This window comes from Epargyreus clarus, unplaced genomic scaffold (genome assembly GCF_041222505.1).
Source record: "Epargyreus clarus isolate Ecla_fem2 unplaced genomic scaffold, WU_Ecla_fem_2.2 ptg000016l, whole genome shotgun sequence".
NCBI classification, from domain to species: domain Eukaryota; kingdom Metazoa; phylum Arthropoda; class Insecta; order Lepidoptera; family Hesperiidae; genus Epargyreus; species Epargyreus clarus.
The window spans coordinates 6591261-6615315 of NW_027332224.1; the positions used below are offsets into that span (position 1 = coordinate 6591261).

A 24055-nucleotide genomic window follows, 5' to 3' on the forward strand; every position below is an offset into this window, starting at 1 on the left:
TGCCACTGCTGTCGCCTCCGAGCAACCAAAGGCATAAACAGTGCCAGCTAAGTGGTTTAAAATGTAACCTACTGAAAGTATCTGATTGTATTACGCATTTGATTTTTAGCATATCGATACCTTAATTCGCTAATCAGCCAACTCTACTTTTTGTTAAAATATTTTTTTATTTATTTTGATAGTAAATGGCGTTGAACGAAATCAAAATAAATAAAAAAAAAACATTTTGACAAAAAGTGGAGTTGGCTGATTTGCGAATTAAGTTATCGTATCGATATGCAAATTATTAATTTATTAACTCTTGATTAACATTGAAGGAAAATATATTTAGTAAACCTACATATCTGAGATTTCCATAAAAGATTTTTGAAGGGGTGTGAAGTCTATTAATCCGCAGTTGGTCAGTGCGGTGGGCTATAAAGCCTAAACCCTTTTCACTCAGAAAAGACCCGTGCCCAGCAGTAGGACAATGACGTTTGGTTTGCTAAAGTGTAAAAAACGTTAAATTAAATTGCTTTAATTTCGTAATTTTACAAATTGAACTTTTAATAGACTTTCAAAAACATTAGATTTGATTAGATATTTTTATTATCAAAAGCAAGATGACTAACAACGTTGCTACGCAGTCGCATATGTTGGCAAGTTTTTTTGGGTAATTCCTAAATTTCATTTCAATTTGCTATATGTCGGTTTTGGCAAAAAATGTAGAATAATTATTTCCATACATCGTCAGTGTAAAGTGTCTAGTTAAGTTGATTGAGTAATTATTAAGCTTTAAAATACTCTACTAATAAAACCATTATTTCATAATGCAGATTATTGTCCTAATTTTTAAATTTTGCTGTAATTATGTAAAAAATCTATCAATTTTTTAATCGACCAAACTATATTTAAGCCAGATTAAGATACTCGCGTATATTTGTCCGAATAACACGCTGAACAATGACGAGTATGTAAACGCTCGAGAACAGACGCGTAATCATTTGTTTCGTGCTGAAAAACATACACATTGAGCAAGGCGACAATTATGGCAAGTGTCGAATACTTGCCATAATTGTCAATATCATCACCCGAGTGAGTTATTTACATACTTGTACGCGCATATTCGTCTGTTCTCGGCGAGTATGTAAACCAGCATTATTAGATATAAAAATATAGTACAAAAATTTATATTAATCTATAGGCATTGTATTAACATTAATTATATCCATGGGCCAGTTAGGTATTGGAAGGGAATGGGTTTTGACGCAATTCCGTTCCAAACATTTTAATTTGTATTTATTACCAATTTGTATTAAAAATAATTTACTTAAAGATTCTGTTAGATGATTATGTTAGTCGATTCAGTAATGGTTGTAAACAAAATGGCATTTCTAATTATTTCATTGAAACAAATTTACTATGCTTACGTCAGTAACAGGACTATAGTCCAAGCATTTTAATGTACATAATAAAAACACTCTTTTACCTTTGTGTTTTATTTTCGTCTGCAAGCTTGCTAATCTTCGACAAATCGTCACAAATTCAAAGGTGTGGATAGAGCTTTTGATTAGGTTTGTGTATGTTTGCAAGCGCTTGTAGCCGATCCAATGGAGTGTCGGTTTTTTAGCAAATCAAAGAGTTTGCCACAAGCGTTTGCGACGAGTCCTAGTGTAGACAAGCACTTGCGATTTCAGAATAGGTGACTTTAAATTGGTTGATGTATCGATATTATTATGCCTCAATTATATCATCAGACATTTACCGTGTCAGACACGGGTCGTGGCAGCAAAATAGTATTTTTCTATTTGTGATTTCTATATCATTTGGTACTTGAAGGTGGTAGAACCCTTTGTGGTTCGACTCCGGCGGCACCACCGCCACACCTATTTGTACCTAATAACAGCAGTGTTAGGCGCTGCTGTGTTCCGGTTTGAAGGGTGTGGTAAGGGAGAAAGACTTTTCCGAGGCGTTCCAGCTTAGTCCTCAGGGGTAGCGGCGCATCTGTGGCCGACCTTAGGTAGGAATATTTAATCCTATCTGGGGTTTATTACAGATGTCCATGGGCGGCAGTAGCCACTTACCATCAGGTGGACTGCATGCTCGTCTGCTACTCTTATATTATAAAAAAAAAAAAAAACTTCGCTAGTATGACAACGCTAGCCATCCTATGGTCAGATTGGCCCTGAGAGAGTTACACAAGTTATGTAAATATTAGTGTAGTAGTGTATAGGGTAGGCAGGGCCTTAGCAAAAAAAAAATAATAAAAATAATTTTTTGTCTCCTTAACCGATTCAATGCGGCGGCCTTTTGGACAAACTTTAACGCCTGGCGGCGAACAAATATTTCGTGGCACAACTGTGGTGCCAAACGCCAGAGACTTTGATGGCACCGCTAATGTGCCATCCGCCATAAATTGTAACTTATCGTTTTTTTTGCTTTTTCCACATGCTGTAAGTTTAGTAGCCACCCAAAAGCGAAAGTGAATGGTTTAACAGTTCGATTAGTGTTTACAAAACTGACTATCTACGTGTTATAACGGAAATGGAAGGTAAGTGTCTTATTTCTATCAGGTGTTGTAAACATTTTTGTAAGTTTTTGATGAATTGATTATTTTAGTGTTACTATAGAATTAAATATGAACATTCGACGTGGAGAGCGCTATGATAGTTCTTTTCTGGTGTTTCGCTTAGAATAAAAATTCAAATTATTAATGGATAGGTTTCTAATAGAATATCGAAATTGATTGCGCTATTTATTCAGACAAAGATAAACACCAAAGTACGAATATTTTAATCCAGTTTCTATTGGCTTACTATTAACGAAAAGTAGGTACTATTATAGTAATACAATTACTATAATTTTCAAAATAATAAATTTTTTTGAAAGGTTTACAATCCCTGAAGTATGTGAAATCACGTGATCTGCTGAAACTGACATTCTAGGAAGGAACTACGTGATAAATAAAGACACTTTTGTTTTCAGAACAACTTTGATAAACTTCAATTTATCCGAGTTTTATGGCTTCAAATTTTGGCACCTCTCGGGTGCCACCCGCCATGTACAAAAGAAATGGCATGGCACAACTGTTGTGCCATCCGCACGGAATCGGTTAAATAGTAATTCTGTCTATTACCTTTTTGGAAATAAATCTGGAGTAGCTGACCTTATTTTCACCAAACCTTTTATTAGTGATTTTTGATACAAACAAATGATTACATAAATGATTATTTTTACTGGAGAGCCCAAATAATATTTGCAGAATTTCTCACTGTGAAAGAAATATAAATAAAATACACCGGAACAGAAAAATAAATTCTTTATTCAATATCAATAATATCCAATTTAATCAGATTAACATAATATTGTTCCAAAAAAATCTTCATAGAAAACGCAATTATACGTTTATCTCCTGTCTGTTATAAATTGCTGTAAAATTACATTTTATCTGTACTGAGATCTTAATAAAATACATCACAATAATGCTACTTGAAATATTAGCGGTCAGTGTTGCCAGTCTCGCGTACAACGGATTCGAGTATTTTTTTACCTTTCAGTTTTAAAAGACTTGCCTAATGCTAAAAATGTGCATCATTTTACTATTATTTTAAAATAAAAACACGTTTAAAATTATGAACATATTTCATTTGTTTTTAAAATATTATTGTGATATTTTAAAAATGGATAATACGCCATTTTGTTGATAATTGGCGCCAATTCAATATTTTTTTAAATAGACAATTTATTTTTTTCTCGGACATTCGCGCCATTTTTGGCGAGTCACAGATTAAAAAAAATTTCATTTTAGCATTAGGCCACAGATAAACACCAAAAACGGTGTTTACAGCTGACAACTACCAGTTTTTGCTCCAAACAAGTTGTTCATATATAAAAAGTTTTAAAAAATCTCGTCTTCACGATTACTCACTAATCCTACATATTTACAATACACTGTAAGTTGAGGTATCGACATTTCTCTAAATTGTTTTTGTACTGTTATTTATTAATCCATCCTACGTTTAATTTCTAGACTAACAATAATAATATCATACTGTCATCCAATTTCAATATTTCCTCCATAATTGTCTACATTTTACGTATTTTTTTATTTATTTTCATATCTTATAAATGTAACAACTATATATTTATGTAACAATGGTTTGTTGGCACGTGTTTGACTCGAAAAAATGGCGTCAGATGATGTAGTTCTTAAATAAAAGATACATTATTGTCATATTGTTTAAAAATATATTTTAAGTTTACATGTATAATATAAACATTAAAATATTACTTTTAGGGAAAAATACATTAAGGCAGTCCCGCACTGCATCGGAAAAATGCGTTAAAAAGTTATATCTAAGGATATATAAATCAAACGCCGATCGCAAAAAATACATAAAAAATACTGAGCCGTTTTGATGCAGTTTATAATGGAGACCACTTTTAAATTATTGCTCGATTACCAAAAAAATGAGTATTTTTTTTTACTTAATAACTACACCATCGTGTTTTATATAGAAAACTTATTGGACTAGTATTATTTTCACCTTAGCGTTTTAAAAAAAAAATCGACACTAATGTCAAACGTACGTTGACCCCAAAATCGGGACTTATATTAAAAAAAAAAATGAAAACTATTGCCCCCCTACAGGACCTTACTAAGTACTAGAAAAAGTTAAAAAAAAAAAAACTAACAGTAACTTTACAGGATATTCAATATTTGGCAGTTATCGTTTTAAATATACGAAAAAATGAAATCTGCCGTGTCGAAATCAAAAAAATACGATAATACTATAAAAAAAATAAAAATCCGCGTCCAAACGGACTAATTAAGCACATTACATGTACTAAAAACTAAAAAAAAAGTACAAAATAAGCTACGCAACGTAAATATTACAAAAATATAATTATTTATTATCTTTGATCACATATCGAAACCCATAGTTGGTACAATTTTGTGCGAAAAGAACCGACTTCGACTAAAAACTAGATACAATTATTACCAGCCTTAGTTTTTACGGCCGGAACGCCGTTTTCAACGGTACAAACGGAACGTAATCAGTCATACTGCTATAAAAATACTATTTTCTTTCACATTGTACCAAAAATACCTTAACATAATTTGACTTTCGTATAAGAAGCTGCCTATAAGCGATTAAAACTAAGCGTTCAATACAGATATTATTTCGAAAAAAATCGGGAAGTTATACTTCTCTGGCAAAAATAATTAAATATTAAATATATTTCATGCTTAGAAATAATTTTTAACCAAGCAATAGATAGTTACTATTATGTGTTACATCGGCGCTTAACTCCGACCCATGCTAAAAACACTTCCAAACGCCAAAAGAAGTATAACTTCAGGTCATAAATAAACAACTTTTAAAGTTTTAAATTTGAGTATGTATTTACAATATTATCTGTGACTCGAATATTATCTGTGCTGAACGCGGGTGCGTTTAAAAATTAAAAATAAAATGGCTCCTCCTCCGGTAACTACAACAAATAATGGCACAAAATGGACTATGCATTATTCAAAAATATATTATTATTTTTGCATTTCAAAATTGCATTTTGCAATTTGAATTTGCATTTTGCAATTTGCATTTTGAAATTTACAGTTTGCGTTCCAACTTAGGTCCATCTCTCATAGTTTCATATAGGACCTATTTAAAAACCTGATCCATTTCGGACCTACTAAGCTGAACTGATTCTCTTAGGACCTATATTAAGTTGCATTCATTTGGGATATGCTATAGCAGGATCTTTTCCGGACTTGTTATATGCTAGATTAATTCATTCTGGTCCTACTCAATATAAGTATCTCTCTCAATATAAGTAATCAATTTCGTGTATGGTTCAAGTTCAATTCAGGACGTAACGCAAACAATATAGATTCATTCAGGACCTATCTCGAGTTGACTGATTCTGTTAGGACCTACTGATACAGGTTTAATACATTTGGCATCCACCTCAAATTGGCCTGATTGAGACATACTGTAGTGGGATTGAATCATTTCGGACCTATTTCAAGTAGGATTGACTTAGGACCTTCCCTTAAAACTGATTCACGTAGGACCTTAACGAATTTAATCTACCTCATGTAGATGTACCTTGATTAAGACTGATAAAATACCAATCTCCTAAATATTTCCCACAGATCACAAGCTGTTTTAAAAAAAGAACGCACTCCCAAACACGAATTAAGGCCACAATTAAAACTGGCTCAAACGCCACGAATCCGCTGAAAACAAAGTTAGCAACCTTAAAACCATACCTCCCTTCTCATTCCCTCTCTTTCTTACGGCCGCGTGCGAGCGAGACAGCATCACTTCCCGCTCGCCTTTTCAAGGAAGTCCATTTTCAATCTCAACTCGATAAGAAACAGTTGTTTTTGGAGCGAGAATATCTCCTCCTTCTGTCTCAGTTCCATGTTCAATATCTTCATTTTCGCTTCATGCTCCCAAATCGCATGCTGCCGTTTCGCCGTGAAATATAACCTCTCTTCCTCCGTCGCTATTGAATCTTTCTCCTTGTCGTGTCTCTCACCATTCTTCTTATCATCCAAATGGCTCAGATTCAACGGCGTATTCGACAACTCATTCAACTTTTGTATGAAGTTCTGTTGCAAGCGAGCCTGTTCGATCGCCTGGAGCGGGTTCGGGAGGATCGGGATGTGTGGGAGGTTTAAGTGTTTGTGGGGGGGAGTGGGGGAGGACTGGGGGATGATTTGGACCTGGGGTTCCAGTACGTTCGGCATCGTGTCGTCGCTGTCGTTCGTACTCGATAGACGGCCGTTGGACATCTGTGGAGAATTATTAAGTAACTAAGTTTGAAGGTGGTAGAACCCTTTGTGGTTCGACTCCGGCGGCACCACCGCCACACCTATTTCTGTCTAATAACAGCAGTGTTAGGCGCTGCTGTGTTCTGGTTTGAAGGGTGTGGTAAGGGAAACATACTTTTTCGAGGCGTTCCAGCTTAGTCCTCAGGGGTAGCGGCGCATCTGTGGCCGACCTCAGGTAGAAATATCTAATTCTATCTGGGTTTGATTACAGATGTCCATGGGCGGCAGTATCCACTTACCATCAGGTGGACTGCATGCTCGTCTGCTACTGCTATATTATAAAATAAAATATATATAATATAACTCACATTAACGGGAACACAGTCGTCGTCCTTGACGCTGTGAGCGCCCTCCGCGCTAGTGGTCGCTTCGCCCTCGTCATCTGGAACACGGGGCGTTCCGATACATACAATACATACAATAGAGATCGTCTTCTCGAAAAATAACCAATTTTTAAATAGATTTCAATCTGAGTGTAAAGAATTCATAGAAACATCGAAAAGTTCGTTTTTCACTTTCACTAAATAGTCCATTCTTTGATAAAACATTTCTCAAAAATGGATCTTTTCGGTTTTTTTCGCTCGCCGTTCAGGTCAGTTAGGACATACTCATTCTACGGGACTCTTTTTTTTTAAAGCTGTCTTTAAATGTACCATGCTTGTAAGTGAACGTACCCATATTTGGTGACCCTTTTAGGGGGGAGGAAGGGTTTTTAAAAATACCACGCTTGGTCCACAGGGGCGGGAGTGGTTTTAGGCATTCGTTACGTAGTCAATGAGAAATAACTTTAGTAAATCAGGTTCGTAAGCAAGGCAAAATAATATTTCTTTTAATTTTCTGTTGGTAAAAAAAAATTAAGTCATACTTCGGAATTACTAATGAATTACGTGCAATCTCAAGGGGGGGGGGGACTTTGGTCTTAGCAAATAACCAAATACTAGGGATGGTCTCCAGGTTGGGGTTTAAAAATCGTAAAAACGGGTCACGTGATATGGGTACGTTCCGTTATAGACGCAATCTTTGTGTGTCCATGGTACCCACGCCATAGGGGTTCTTAGTGTGGAGCTGTGAGTGTAGAAAGCGAATTTGGTGCTAACTTCGAATAAAAAAGGAAAATAATCAAATTCATATCTCTATGGAAGTCTTACCTTTGACGTCAAGAGGATGTATATTCTGCCACAGCATCCCGTCCAGTAGACCGGGCGCGTCGGTCGTCGGTTGCTGAAACAGACATATTTACATTAATGAAGACATTGTTAGAACCTAATTGTTAGTCGAAGTCCTCTTGGTTATTGGATGTAAGTGAAATAAGGCAGAATATCCCCTTACACTACAAATATAAAAATCACCCCCCCCCCCCCGCCCCTACCTCAATTCCACCCTAAAAGTTTGCATCAAAGTGTACATTTACTGTTCCGCTCTCCCCTTGCAAGTGTAAGCTACGTCTCCTCCCATTTCGCCGCGCAAGTGTAGATCAAAGTGCACTCCTACAGAAGTATTATATTAAAAAAAAACACTACACCCTTTTCCACTTATAAGAGTAGCCCCCCCTACAGTCACTTTTATAAGTATAAAAAATCCCCCTCTCTTATATTTCACCATAGAAGTGTAGACTAATGTGTACACTTAGTGTGGTGTCGTCATAAAACCTTTCCTCCATAAGTGCGAAAAAGATCCTTCACACGTCCTTTTTACTTCTCTCTCTATAAGCGTGAACTAATCCACTTCTCCCTACAACCCCCCCTACCACATCTTGACCTGCGTTGCTCCCCCCCACTCCCCTACAAGTGTTACCCTCCTCCCCCTACAAGTGCACACTTACAGTGGTATCGTGAGCGCGCATTTTGCACTTCTTCTTGTAGTTCTCGTACCACATCTTGACCTGCGCTGTTCCCCCCACTCCCCTACAAGTGTTACCCTCTCTCCCCCTACAGGTGCACACTTACAGTGGTATCGTGAGCGCGCATCTTGCACTTCTTCTTGTAGTTCTCGTACCACATCTTGACCTGCGTTGCTCCCCCCTACTCCCCTACAAGTGTTCCCCCCTCCCCCTACAAGTGCACACTTACAGTGGTATCGTGAGCGCGCATCTTGCACTTCTTCTTGTAGTTCTCGTACCACATCTTGACCTGCGTTGCTCCCCACTACTCCCCTACAAGTGTTAACCCCCCCCCCCTACAAGTGCACACTTACAGTGGTATCGTGCGCGCGCATCTTGCACTTCTTCTTGTAGTTCTCGTACCACATCTTGACCTGCGCTGTTCCCCCCACTCCCCTACAAGTGTTACCCTCTCTCCCCCTACAGGTGCACACTTACAGTGGTATCGTGAGCGCGCATCTTGCACTTCTTCTTGTAGTTCTCGTACCACATCTTGACCTGCGTTGCTCCCCCCTACTCCCCTACAAGTGTTAACCCCCCCCCCCCTACAAGTGCACACTTACAGTGGTATCGTGAGCGCGCATCTTGCACTTCTTCTTGTAGTTCTCGTACCACATCTTGACCTGCGTTGCTCCCCACTACTCCCCTACAAGTGTTAACCCCCCCCCCCTACAAGTGCACACTTACAGTGGTATCGTGCGCGCGCATCTTGCACTTCTTCTTGTAGTTCTCGTACCACATCTTAACCTGCGCTGTTCCCCCCACTCCCCTACAAGTGTTACCCCCCTCCCCCTACAAGTGCACACTTACAGTGGTATCGTGCGCGCGCATCTTGCACTTCTTCTTGTAGTTCTCGTACCACATCTTGACCTGCGTTGCTCCCCCTTAGTCCCCTACAAGTGTTCCCCCCCTCCCCCTACAAGTACACACTTTCAGTGGTATCGTGCGCGCGCATCTTGCACTTCTTCTTGTAGTTCTCGTACCACATCTTGACCTGCGTTGCTCCCCCCTATTCCCCTACAAGTGTTCCCCCCCTCCCCCTACAAGTACACACTTACAGTGGTATCGTGCGCGCGCATCTTGCACTTCTTCTTGTAGTTCTCGTACCACATCTTGACCTGCGCGGGCGTGCGCGGCCGCTCGCCGCCGCACCGCTTGTTCACCTCCTCGCAGATCGTCGACCACACCAGCTGGAAAAAACATACCACGCTATAAGGGAACTTACCCATAAGAGCCTATTTTTACTATTTTTTAACCCTCTCCCTCCCTCTGGATAAACACCCGTTGCTAAAAAAAAAAGTTACAGGTCCTTATAAAGATTTCTATCGCTCAAAATCACGTTTTGTATTCAGTACAGTTAAGTTATTCAAAAACAAAATTGGATGATTAATTTTGTGCCACCTATATGTCGTCGTTATCCAATAACTGTCCCACTTCTGGGAACGGGTCTCTTCTCAGAGGGAGAAGGATTAAGCCATAATCCATCGCGCTGGCTAAGTGTGTATTGGTAGGCTTCACATACTTTTGAGTTTTTTTATAGGGTTCCGTACCCATAAGGTAAAAACGGTCGAGCATGTTGTGCACCTGATGTTTTTTTTTTATATTATAGGAGTAACAGACGAGCATGCAGTCCACCTGATGGTAAGTGGCTACTGCCGCCCATGAACATCTGTAAACAATCCCAGATAGGATTAGATATTCCTACCGGAGGTCGGTCACAGATGCGCCGCTACCCCTGAGGACTAAGCTGGAACGCCTCGGAAAAGTCTGTCTCCCTTACCACACCCTTCAAACCGGAACACACCAGCGCCTAACACTGCTGTTATTAGCTAGAAATAGGTGTGGCGGTGGTGCCCCCGAAATCGAACCACAAAGGGTTCTACTACCTTCGGCAGCAGTAGCTTACCATCAGGTGAATTGCATGCTCGTCTGCTACTCCTATATTATTAAAAAAAACTTAAAATATACATACGTAGTTATAAAGTTGACAGTTATTCATATCCATTTTTAAACTTCAAAATACTCAAAAATAACGTTCAGACACCTTCTCTTGATCTTCAACTTGAGAATTATAATTAATTGCTTGTTAGACATATTTTTATCGTTAGCTAGAAAAAACGCTGTCTAAATTATAAGAGTAAAGCGTTTAAAACAAACACATCTTTAATCAACTCCAAATAAGATTAAAAATATTAGATTAAGACATGAGGTCGGCCACAATTGCGTTGCTACGCCTAAAGACTAAATTGAAACGCCTCGGACATTATGTCTCCCTAATTATATTATTCAATCCAGAATATAGCAGCGCTTAACACTGTTGTTATAAGGTAGGAAATAGAAAAATAGACGTGGCAGTGCCGCCGCTGGATCCGAACCACAGACGGTTCTATCTGTCTATCAACTTTAAAGGTATATGTATTTGATCTCAATAACATTATTTTTATACATATTTGGTGTTAAAACATTCATGGAAAGTATTGATTTACCATAAGGTTGACTGTAAGCTCGTTTTGCTAAACTTTATAAACCAAAACGGAGCTAAGAAATAAATATCTCATTTCTTAATAAATACTTACTCAAATCGCCAATCGCTACCGCCTATGCCTTGCACCAGACCTCAAGCTTACACGAGCTAGAAACGGCGGACTAAGCGTAAAACCAAGTGTTACATTACACACATCTACTGACATATGAGTGCATAGCGCCTGCATTTTTAACTACACATATAGATCAATTCAAGTGTCTGTATGTATGTAATAATGATTATATTATATGTACTTACTTGAGAGATCTTAATACGAGTATAAGTGACCAAGTAGGAGTTACTGCATTTTTAACTACACATAAAGATCAATTCAAATGTCTGTATGTATGTAATAATTTTTATATTACAACTACATACTTGAGATCTTGAAGTAAAATACCAAGTACGAGATGAACTCGCACACGGAGGGGTTCCGTACCACCAATATTTCGATATATTTGTTACTTTTTAGTATTGCTTATAGCACCCATAGAATTAAATACATTTTGAAAATCAAGCAATCCGTATGGCGACCCCCATTTATTTTGAAAGATTTTTTTATTTTTAGTATTATTGCTATAGCGGCCAGCGTTATACATACTCTATAAAAAAATTAAGTGTTTATCTATTACGGTCCAAGAGGTAGAGCCCTGTGACAGGCGGACAGAGCGGAGAATTAGTAATAGGGTCTTGTTTTTACCCTGGTTACTTGGTTACTGTTTTGAAGGTGGTAGAACCCTTTGTGGTTCGACTCCGGCGGCACCACCGCCACACCTATTTCTACCTAATAACAGCAGTGTTAGGCGCTGCTGTGTTCCGGTTTGAAGGGTGTGGTAAGGGAGACATACTTATCCGAGGCGTTCCAGCTTAGTCCTCAGGGGTAGCGGCGCATCTGTGGCCGACCTCAGCTAGGAATATCTAATCCTATCTGGGGTTGATTACAGATGTCCATGGGCGGCAGTCGCCATTTACCATCAAGTGGACTGTATGCTCGTCTGCTACTCCTATATTATAAAAAAATCCTTTCGGTACAGAACTACAAAAGATCTGCCGAGCACGATATTACTCTTCCTTTTCAAAGTCGGTAAAAAAATCGTCAAAGTATGTGAAGTCCAATTTGCACATGGCCCCTGTCGCCCTGTTTGGGGACCCATGCCCAGCAGTGGGACAGCAATTTATCAGCCCCCCCCCTAACCCGCCCCCTCACATACATCCATACTCGAAAGTAAAAATCGCCAGTTAAATATTATCATTACAATATTAATTAATCCGATAACACATTTTATTAATCACATCAATTATTTAATTGTCAATTCGTTTCCTTGATTCTATATTTGTGTTTAAAATAAATCTAATCTCTATATATACAAAAAATATCATCTGTATGTTTGTGGTAATAAATTCGAAAAACAGTACATTTATTTGAATATGTTTTATTAGCTTTTGCCATAGATTAGTAAAGATACTTCGCCGCCTTGAAATTGAATGAAGCCACAAACGGCTTATTAAGTTCTTTTTTTGAATTCTTGACAAATAAAAACATTTTTAGAGAAAATTTACGAATAAATAACTAATACTGCGTAATTTACATAATAAATAAATAATTACTTCAAATATTTTAGGGACATTTTAGCACGGAGACGTGGCAAAACTTTTTTACGCAACTATTTCAATTCTCAAAACTGGGTACATTTTCTTGTTAGGAGTGAGTAATCTTTACTAATCTATGGCTTTTGCCATCGACTTAAATCCTACCTAATATTATAAATGCGAATGTGAGGTTGTTTGTTACACTTTCACGCTGTAACTACATAACTGATTGTCACGAAATTTTGTACACACGTTGTCAGGGGTCCAGATAGGGACATACCATTGGGTACCATTTATCCCTTAAAATTAATGATGTGCCGAGTCGGCCATTTTTGGTTATCGAGTACTTAAGTGTACTCATATAAAAAAGAATCGAGTCAGTACTCGAGTCCAAAGTATTCACAAAGTACTCGAATACTTTGCACAACATACAGTCCAATAGCACGGAAGAGCAAAAAAAAAAAAAAAAGCGCCACTCACTACACAAAATTAAACAAGTTTTTACTTCTACGAGTAGTAGTTGTAGTGTACGAGTATCGTCAGTATTCGAGTATCACTGGTACTCGAGTATCACTATTGGTACTCGAGTCGACCTGACTCGGCACATCTCTACTTAAAATACCGTTCTAGAGGGATAGATACAACCCTCTAATCGCGAGCGAAGCGGAAAGTAAAACCTAGTCTAAATATATATAACTCAAAGGTGACTGATTGACGTAGTGATCTATCAACGCACAGCCCAAACCACTGGATGGATCGGGCTGAAATTTGGCATGCAGGTAGATGTTATGACGTAGGCATCCGCTAAGAAAGGATTTTGATCAATTCTACCCCCAAGGGGACACAATAGGGGATGAAAATATAACTTAGTAACGCGAGCGAAGCCGCGGGCAAAAGCTCGTCATAACGAAAATAATACAAAATGTAAACCCTTAAAACCCTCTAAACCTTAGGGTTAATTTTCCAAAAACGATAAAAATACTATAATGAAAAAGGTGTTTCATTATTTTTAACCAGACAGAAACTAAATATCTTTGCGCTTACTTCAAAATTCACAAATTGTCGATCCCTGTATAATCCACTTAGTTGTGGAATATCAAAAAACCATTCCTAAGTACTCAATAATTACACGACACGAATCGTGCATTATCGTGGTAAAAAAATATTTTGTAATGTATAGTATAAAATTATGTTGCTAGTTTTTGAAATAAATATAGTTCACAAAACTACAAAACACGCTTTTATGATAAAATCAACAAAAAAGTAGAAAATAATTTTTAATCTAGGAATCAATTAAGGAACAGTAAATTGTATAATTGTGAAAAAAGCGTGGAGTGCTCCACTTATCAATTTTCGAAAAGCACCCCACACTTTTTTTTTCATCTTTCAAAACTAAAAATCAATCTAGTAACTTTGCCTCAACTCTCCCTCAGGCGCTGTCTCTCGCCTCGAAAATCGTTAATCCTGAGGATGTTGATAAGGACAATGGTACAAAATTATTAAAATCGTGTATTGTCATCGGTTTTTGATAATTTTTCAAAATTTTGAATTAAACTGAACGTTCAAAGTGGATAGAAATCGGGTTCAAAGATTCCGTTACTGTTACGTACATACATACATACATACATACATACATACATACATACATACATACAACCCAAGCTAATAAAAACGTGTTAAAAAATACAAAATTTTAGGAAATTATACACAAAACTCAGCAAGTTAATAAAAGGTTTTTAATTATTATCGAAAGATAAACGGATTATTCAACAAGGTTATTGTTACCGCGTATATAACATATCGTAATCGATTTAACTGTTATCTTTAATATTTTTTATTTATGTAACTGAAAACAATCGTGAATTTGCTAAAATACTTGAGTAGGGATGACTATGTGAATTTTAGGCCTACCACCTTGCGAGTCCAATATTGAAATAGAAATTAATTATCAACAGCTTTAACGTCGAAGGAAAACCTGATGAGGAAACCTTTTTTAAGTATCAGGTGGTGGACTATTTGGCGTGGAAGTTATCATTAATTGGGTGGCAGCCGATTTAATCGCTGGTGGAATGTCGAATTTCTAAGATTTCCGACTTGGTGGCGCTAATCCAACTAATGATGCGCTATCAAGTCATATACAATCACTCAACTCAAAGGGTGATACGGTAACGGGTGATTAGACAACCTTGACACAGTGGTAAGCGAAGAGATGACGGGTGACAGAGTGGCATGTAACCATGTAGCGGCTAACTACTTGCTTCGACACATAATCACCTTAATGGTGGGATGCTATAGTGTCATATCAATACCAATACGCACTTGGCCAGCGCGGTGGACTATGGCCTAATCCTTCTCATTCTGAGAGACCCGTGCCCGGAAGTGGGACAATAATGGGTTGATGATGATGATATAGTATCATATAGCGATGAGACTGGCGGGTGATCTGGTAGAGGGTGACGCTAGAAGGTGATATGGCGGCATGTAATCGTGTGACGGGTGACCGGGTGGCATGTGATCGTGTGTTGGGTAACAGGGTGGCGCGTGATCGTGAGATGGACGACAGGGTGGCGTGTGATCGTGTGCAGGGTAACAGGATGGTGTGTGAGCGCGTGTCGGGTGATAAGGTGGCGTGTGATCGTGTCGCGGGTGACGGAGTGGCGTGTGATCATGAGTCGGATGACAGGGTGGCGTGTGTCGGGTGTTGCTACCTGCTTGCTGCGGTTGGTCGCGTTGTTGGAGCGCCCCTGGCGGAGCACGTCGCGGTGTCGCGCGATCAGCTCGAGCACCGTCCGCTTCTCCAGCTCGGTGAAGTTCTTCGAGCGCTCCTTGTGACCGCGCCGCGCACGGATCGCGCTGGCGCCACTCCGCGTCGACATATCAGTCTGTGGAAAGGTATTTTGATTAAATATAACAAAAGGTCCTCTGTGGTTTTGCTCCGGCGGCACCACCGCTACATTTGTTTCTGACTTAAAGCCGCAGTCTAAAATAGCCCTAACTTATTTAAAAACACACTTTTTTTTTTTTGGAAATTTTACGAAGATAACTTGTGTAGATAACGCATCTAAATTGGACTAGTAATTTTGGAGATTCATGCTAACATTAGTTTGCACAAAAAATGTTTACTGCATAGCCCCCTGGTGAGTTGTTATAGTAACACCTATCTAAAAACATACACCAATCAAATCAAAACCCGTCCCTGAAAACCGCATAAAAATCGTATCCATGGTCTTGGAGATCAATTGTAATGTAACAGTGGTTTGTACAAACATACTCTCATCCCAAACGCATGTACCGTCTCCATTCTCTCGTCCAGTGAAAATCACTGCTGTGTTCTGGTTTGAAGGGTGTGGTACGGGAGATATACATTTCAGAGGCGTTCCAGCTCAGTCTTCAGCGGTAGCGGCGCATATGTAGTTGACCTCAGGTAGGAATATCTAATCCTGCCTGGGGCTGATGACAGATGTCCATGGGCGGCCGTAGCCACTTACCGTCAGGTGGACTGCATGCTCGTCTCCTATATTATAAAAAAAATAAAAATAAGAATATTTTTAATAACAACTATATACGCTTTCTAAACGTTAATTATAATTGGCGACTAATTATAAAGTTTACACAAGATTCGCCGGAAACCGTATATCTCGGGCGAGAAGCTCCTGCTAGATTTACATATCACTTGCATACCCGTCGTGATAACGAGATGGAGACACGTTCGAAGCTGTGCGAGTTGTTAAGCGGGAGCGGAAAGCGGAATACGCGTATGAATTTTAAAATTGGTTTAAAAGTTATACTTGTTTTTAGGTTGGGAATAGTGATTTCGGATTGAAATTATATTTGAAGGTATTCTTTTTACGCGTTTGGGAAAAATATTGATAACTATTTTTATTTTTTTTTTATTTTTTTATTTAATAAGTTTTTGTACACAAAAAAAAGAAATGAAGTACAAAGGATTGCTTATACCAAAATGGAATTTCTTCCAGCAACCCTGGGACAGGAATGTGCATGAGAAAGGCAAAATTAGAGTGCAAAAACAGAAAAAAAATATATAATTAAATTAACAGTTAAAATCGACACCAGTTGATCGAAGTTGGGGACTTAATACTGCGAGTTTTGCTTAAAAATATATTTAAGGTATACGATACGATGCGAGTTCAAATTACGACAATGAAGTATGATGTTCTTTTGTTTTTTACCCGACTGCCAAGGAAGGGTTATGTTTTTCGCGCGTATCTTGTATGTTTGTCTTTCTTTATTTGATCCGATCTTACAAATGGCTGGATAAATTTCGACAGTTAAGTTGTCCTTATATTCGTCTCAATGACCCGAGTGTCCTTAGATAGGTGTTAGAAAAAAAAAACGAAAAGGGCAAATATTTGGCGCGAAATAGTAACACATTTCAAAAAAAAAGTTAACCGAACCTATCGAGTGGGGTATCAAATGAAAGTAAATTAAACGTAGATTATAAAAACATATTTGTATATATATAAAACAGCAAGATGACTGACTGACTGATTAATTAAATGACTTTTTCATTTTTCAGAAATCAACGTACATCCAAAATGGTTCAACTTAGGGTTCTGAAATTTAGCACATACGCTTAATATATAGCGTAAATAAGTACTAAGAAAGGCCTTTTGGAAATTCCACCCCTAAGAGGGTAAAATAGGGATAAACTGTTTTCTTGAAATCCTTTAATTTTGAAGCAACTACTATAAAATTTAGTATTTGGCTTTCTGGATAGGAACAAGGACACACCTATCTATCCCCTTCCGAAAAATCAACCCCGTAGAGGGTAAAATAAGGCTTAAAAGTTAATTTGAACAACCGTCAATTTTGAAGCAAACACTATAAAATATTGTATCAGGCATGTTCGATAAAAATAACGAAATTCTACCCCTAACGAGGTAAAATAATCACCGGATAGATCTTTTATAGATCATAAATTGTGTTTTTTTTTGCGAAATAACATGTTTTAAAAAAATACCAAACCTATCGAGTAGGGTATCAAAACAAAGGAAATACTCATAGGTTATTTATATAGCGTAATTTCGCACTACGAGGATAAAATAGGATAATATTGTTTGAACATCTTTTGATTTTGAAGCAGATACCTACTATGAAACTTTGTATTTAAAATAATGAAACGCCTATTTCACCGTTTTTGGAAATTCTACTTCAGCCTGTTTAGTGCAGTCGGGTTTTTGATTTTTTAATTAAATTACTTGTTTGTTGACGTGGGGCATAGATTAGTAAAGATACTTCGTCGCCTTGAAATTGAATGAAGCCACAAACGGCTTATTAGTAAGTTCTTTTTTTGAATTCTTGACAAATAAATACATTTTTAAAGAAAATTTACGAATAAATAACTAATACTGCGTAATTTACATGATAAATAAATAATTATTTCAAATATTTTAGGGACATTTTAGCACGGAGACGTGGCAAATCTTTTTTTAAGCAACTATTTCAATTCTCAAAACTGGATACATTTTCTTGTTAGGAGTGAGTAATCTTTACTAATCTATGACGTGGGGGGCAATCTTCAAATTAACATGTACAATGTAAGCAAAACTGAGTTATGTGGAATTTTACAATATTAAAACCTCCCCAGTGGCCATCCTCAGCACTGTGTACAGATCTCTGATATATCTAAAAAAAACGCTACCGGAGGGTTCTGAGCTCGGTGCCCCTGACCGGCAATTCAGTAGCAAACCAGCCACTGATGGTAAGTACAACCATAGGTACATCGAAATTCATAATACTCACCTCACATATATCGACATATAGAGATATAGGTGCAGTTCTATCCCTGAGGACTAAGCTGCAACGCCTCGTATAGGTTCAACCCTTCAAACCCTTCAAACCAGAACATAGCAACGCTTAATACTGCTGTTATTAGGCAGAAATAGGCGTTGCCTCTGGAGTCGAAAATGATAGATTCTACCACTTTCACAGTATCTACCAACATAACCGCTTACATACACTTATATACAGTCCGCGCCAAACTGCTAGTCCGCTCCGAAGTAGTTGCGAGCAGGTGTAGTCATACAATTTGCTATGGCGACGCGATTCATTTCTATATTCAGGGCGAACTAGCAGTTTTACGCGGACTATACAGTCCGTTATATGTGTTATATTGTTATTATGCTATGTATCTTATATATAAAATTCCCGTGTCACAATGTTAGTTACCGTACTCCTCCGAAACTGCTTTACCGATTTTCACCAAATTTTCAGCATATTCAGTAGGTCTGAGAATCGGCTACTACCTATGTTTCATACCCCTAAATGATAAGGGTTGTTCACCCTTAATAAGTTTTTATTTATATGGCAACACAACGTTTGCCGGGTCAGCTAGTAATATATAATATAATGAATAAAACATTATAAGTTACAAGATGACATTTGATAGTTACATACAGACATTTCAATTTAATTTATCAAAACCTACTCTTAAGACAAAAACGAACTACATATTAATATAAAAAAACGTGCATAGTTACCGGTCTTGATATTATGGTGAATATAAAAGATGCGTTTAAATTAACACGTGTTAGGAGCGGGAGCGGTTTTTAGACAAGCATTTTTTATAATCCACTTGATCTGTGGTCAATCCGACATAAGATTAGTCTTACCGCATCTGTGACCCTTCGCGCACGAGTTATTTACAAGGAATACATAGGTATAAATGAATACCATACGAATACGTACATAGGGTACGAATTAATAGGGTAGCATTAGTAGGCGAGCTATGGTTCGCAAGTTGTCGCATTGCTTGTAAATATCTCCGTGTGCGAAGAGCCTAAGCAGGAACGCCTCTGATAAGTGCGTCTCTTATGAATATAAGTTACAATAATATTGTTCATTTATTGTTTTTAATAGTTTGTAATGAACTCACTTTTTTTTTGTTTACGAGGGGGAAACCTTCAAAAGGTACCCGGTGCCGTGGGCGCGACGCAAGGTTATGTGGGATTCTTACCGCACTTAAACCCCCCGGTGGCCGTCCTCGGCGCTTGGTGGAGAACTTCGGAAGAATACAACCGGAGTCCGATACACGTGGAGGACTCCGGGATCTCCAAAGGAACGCAACCGGAGTCCTCTTAGCGCGGTGCCCCGTCGGGCTCCGCGCAGGTGAGCTTGGCGGTCGCCACACCGTCTGGTGTGCACGACGGTATGCGACACACACAGATACCACCGTCCATCCCGGGGTCGTTGGCCGGGCGGTTCGAGCTCCCACTCTTGCCGCCCGCAACCCCGGAAGCCCCCTTTTAGCCGCCTCTTACGACAGGCAGGGGATACCGTAGCCCTATTCTGGTCCCGGAACTACAGGGACTGATTACAGTCCCTACAACAGTGATAACTTACCATCAGATGGACTGCAAGCTCATTTGATACTTCAATCACATAAAAGGGGTTTCAGACCTTCTGTGGGGCAGATATTCGTGTCCAGCAATTCAGACAAAGTGATTCTATAAATACCAATTAAACAATGTATTTTATGAATTAATCAATCTTACAAACGTTTTGTCCAAAGTTACAAACCGCCGTAACCAAACCCGTTAGTTTGAACGCGTCCTTATCTAACCAAAACTCGCTTATAGTTATCGTTTTTGGCTCCACGCTAAGAATGCCAGCAAATGTCAAATGTGAGTTCGCTTACCGGCCAAATAATAAAATCGGTTTGCACGTGGTACATTTGCCTAACTGGTATCTCTAATAGATATGTGTGGTTGCCATCCCCAAATTAAATCGTACATACATGAAGGAACGTGGTAGAACCCTTTGCGGTTCGACTCCGGCGGCACCACCGCCACACCTATTTCTACCTAATAACAGCAGTAGTTAGGCGCTGCTGTGTTCCGGTTTGAAGGTTATGGTAAGGGAGGACTTTTCCGAGGCGTTCCAGCCTAGTCCTCAGGGGTAGCGGCGCATCTGTGGCCGACCTCAGGTAGGAATATCTAATCCTATCTGGGGTTGATTACAGATGTCCATGGGCGGCAGTAGCCACTTACCATCAGGTGGACTGCATGCTCGTCTGCTACTCCTATAATATAAAAAAAAATCTCAAAGTCCCGTGCCCAGCAGTGGGACAGTAATAGGTTCACGACGTTACATTATAAATCTTACTTAAATAAAATAAGTCATTACATAACTATTTAAAGTATTCGGTAACTATGTGCAAAATTACATAAATGATTGATAATTAAATTATTTTATCGATTACATAGATATACTGCGATAGATATATTATACAGATAGTGTTCTAACGTTCAACTTGTATTTATAAATTGGGAATTTGACTGTGATAACGTGCGTTGTTAATAACCTATCCAATGTTCTTACTACAGATTGACATGTGACAATTATGTCATATTAGAAATTATTAAATTTTCATCTTTAGTATGTAACAATTGGATAGATGAGTTATTAATATAGAAGTGGAGTCCACCTGATGGTAAGTGGTTACTGCCGCCCATGGACATCTGTAATCAATCCCAGATACGATTAGAGTCCTATCTGAAGTCGGCCACAGACGCCGCTAACCCTGAGAACTAAGCTGGAACGCCTCGGAAAAATATGTCTCCCTTACTTACTTCAAACCAGAACACAGCAGCGCTACACTGCTGTTATAACAGAAATAGGTGTGGCGGTGGAGCCGGAGTCGAACCGCAAAGGGTTCTACCTTCAGGGACACTTGAGAAACACTGATTCAGATTACGAGTATCATATCCGAAACATCAGGGCCGGATTTAAGGGAGGGCAACCGGGGCGGCAGCCCCGGGGCCTCCACAAAAGGGGGGCTCCCACAATAGAGACGTCGAATTTTTTTTTTAATTCCGACTAGTAAACACTAGTAAAAATATACAGGGTGAATTTTTAAAACGGGCCTTCAGGGCCAAATCCGAAACTATAAGGATTAGCGGAAAATGCTGAAAGGAGTTACGAGGCCGATTTTGGTAAAAACTAAAACTGCATCATTAGTTTTTTAAAATATCTTTTTCCCTAGCCGGGAATCGAACGAGTTCATTTTTAAAAAAATTACACCCTCTTTATTATTCCACCATCTGATAGTATCGCTTATAAGGATCAAATTCTGGGAAGTAATGTTATGTGACAAATTAAAGGAAAAGGAAAATTTTGAAAAAAATACATATTTTTCCATACATTGCCATACTAATCCTTAAGGATTATACATAACAAATGATTTATGTGTAACACTTTAGAAACATACGTAAGTCATACCATTGAAGAATTTGTTGGTTAATCAACTAATTATTCGATGTTATAACCGTGACATACGGCTTAGTATGAGAAAGTAATAGTTTGGCAAGTAAATTACCGCCGTTTTTAGGATTTATATTTTAATAAGAATAGATAAGTGATTAAATAGTAAATTGTTATTGTTTGTTGTTTATAACTACGTTTCAACAGTAAATATATTATTCTATATCTCTTTGTTTAGTTATCACTCGGATTTGACTCGAAAAAGTCATTCTAGCAAATTGTCAATTTTACATCTGTATTAAACGAAACTCCGCCCATAGCAAGTTAAATCTATTATAATGGTCCTAAAAGTAACCTGAACTAAGTCGGACATAAAAATATAAATTCTTGAAGAACAAAACGTCCATTTCGAATGATTTGAAACATTGAGCCAAAAAATTGTTAATACGCGAAATGTTTAAGTTGATGAATGGCGGGAACTTAATTGCCAAATTAATATAAAAAATATGTATTTTCTTAAAATTGAGGCTTTTCCTTTTGTTTGTCATTTATCATTGCTTCCCAGAATTTGATCCTTATAAGCAACACTATCCGATAGTGGAATAATATAGAGGGTGTATTTTCTTGCAAAATGAACTCGTTCGATTCCCGGCTAAGGAAATAGGTATTTTAAAAAACTAATGATGCAGTTTTAGTTTTTACCAAAATCGGCCTCGTAACTCCTTTCAGCATTTTCCGCTAATCCTTATAGTTTCGGATTTGGCCCTGAAGGCCCGTTTTAAAAATTCACCCTGTATATATATATTTTCCTTTGATATTCTTTTTCGCTGTTTTACCTTTATTTACAGTACTTTGTACAAACATGAATACTAGAATAATCTACCTGCGTTTCACAATAAAATATTTATTGAAAAACTCAACTGAAAAAATTATTAATTTTATTCGGAAAATAATTTGGGGCCAGGGGGCCTCCACTCTTTTGTTGCCCCAAGGCCTCTAGACCTCTAAATCCCCTGCGAAACATGTTTTCTAAACGCGACAAAGTAACAGTAAAGCCGTCGAAAATATATCGGTGCGATAATTAACTATGCCTTGGTTAATTAATTATTTATCAGAAAGCAGTTAATGTTCCATAGCTTTTTAGGGTTCCGTATACAAACGAAACCCTATTACTAAGCCTCCGCTGTCTGCCCGTCTGTCGTAGGGCTCTCTCTGGAATCGTAATAGACAGACACTGGAATTTTCACAGAATATCTAAATATATATAACTCAAAGGTGACTGACTGACGTAGTGAACTATCAACGCACAGCCCAAACCACTGGACGGATCGGGCTGAAATTTGGCATGCAGGTAGATGTTATGACGTAGGCATCCGTTAAGAAAGAATTTTGATCAATTCTATCCCCAAGGGGATAAAATAGGGGATGAAAATACTACTTCGTAACGCGAACGAAGCCGCGGGCAAAAGCTCATGTATACATATAATGGTGACCGCTATAACAGCGAATACTAAAAATAAAAAATCTTTAAAATAAATAGGGCTTGCCATACAAGAAACCGCTATTTCAACATTTTTCGCTTTATCTATTGAACCGTAATAGATACACAGTTTAAAATTTCACAGTTCATTCATTCTTATATAGCTGCTATGATAACAAATACTAAAAATAAAAAAATAATAAAAATTTGGTAGTACGGAACCTTGAATGTACGAGTTCCACTCATCCTATCCTATCATTTAATCCTATCTGAAGTTGTTTACAGATGTCCTTGGGCGGCAGTAGCGTAAATCTGGTGGACTGCATGCTCGTCTACAACTCCTATATTATAAAACTACTATCAACGCTTCTAACATTCGACTCATACTTAAATAGCGAGTTAATAAAAAAACTTGTAATAAAAAGCTCAGGACAAAATCTGGGTTCTACTAGTATAGTTATAAAGATAACAGAATATGTTAATAGTGTTTTTACTACATTGACATCCAAACAGGCCGACCTCAATGTAGCATTTATA

The 24055-nt window shown here is 38.0% G+C and overlaps 1 protein-coding gene across 4 annotated transcripts in view; it reads right to left on the reverse strand.

Annotated features, from left to right (window-relative positions):
• Positions 1 to 3281: 3281 nt before the first annotated feature.
• Positions 3282 to 24055, reverse strand: part of LOC140748790 (uncharacterized) — a 28966-nt gene continuing 8192 nt past the window's right edge. Inside the window, exons 2-7 of one of the 4 annotated variants that reach the window (XM_073081684.1) lie at positions 15525 to 15698; positions 9821 to 9892; positions 8770 to 8829; positions 7972 to 8044; positions 7132 to 7205; positions 3282 to 6784 (exon numbers count right to left, since the gene is read on the reverse strand). In XM_073081684.1, the coding sequence (XP_072937785.1) occupies positions 6308 to 6784; positions 7132 to 7205; positions 7972 to 8044; positions 8770 to 8829; positions 9821 to 9892; positions 15525 to 15692 (924 nt within the window). In that variant the 5' untranslated portion in view covers positions 15693 to 15698 and the 3' untranslated portion in view covers positions 3282 to 6307. Of the gene's footprint in view, positions 6785 to 7131; positions 7206 to 7971; positions 8045 to 8769; positions 8830 to 9265; positions 9326 to 9760; positions 9893 to 10674; positions 10763 to 15524; positions 15699 to 24055 lie in introns of those variants that run through there. The other 3 variants (XM_073081685.1, XM_073081683.1, XM_073081686.1) reach the window with 3 other exon arrangements.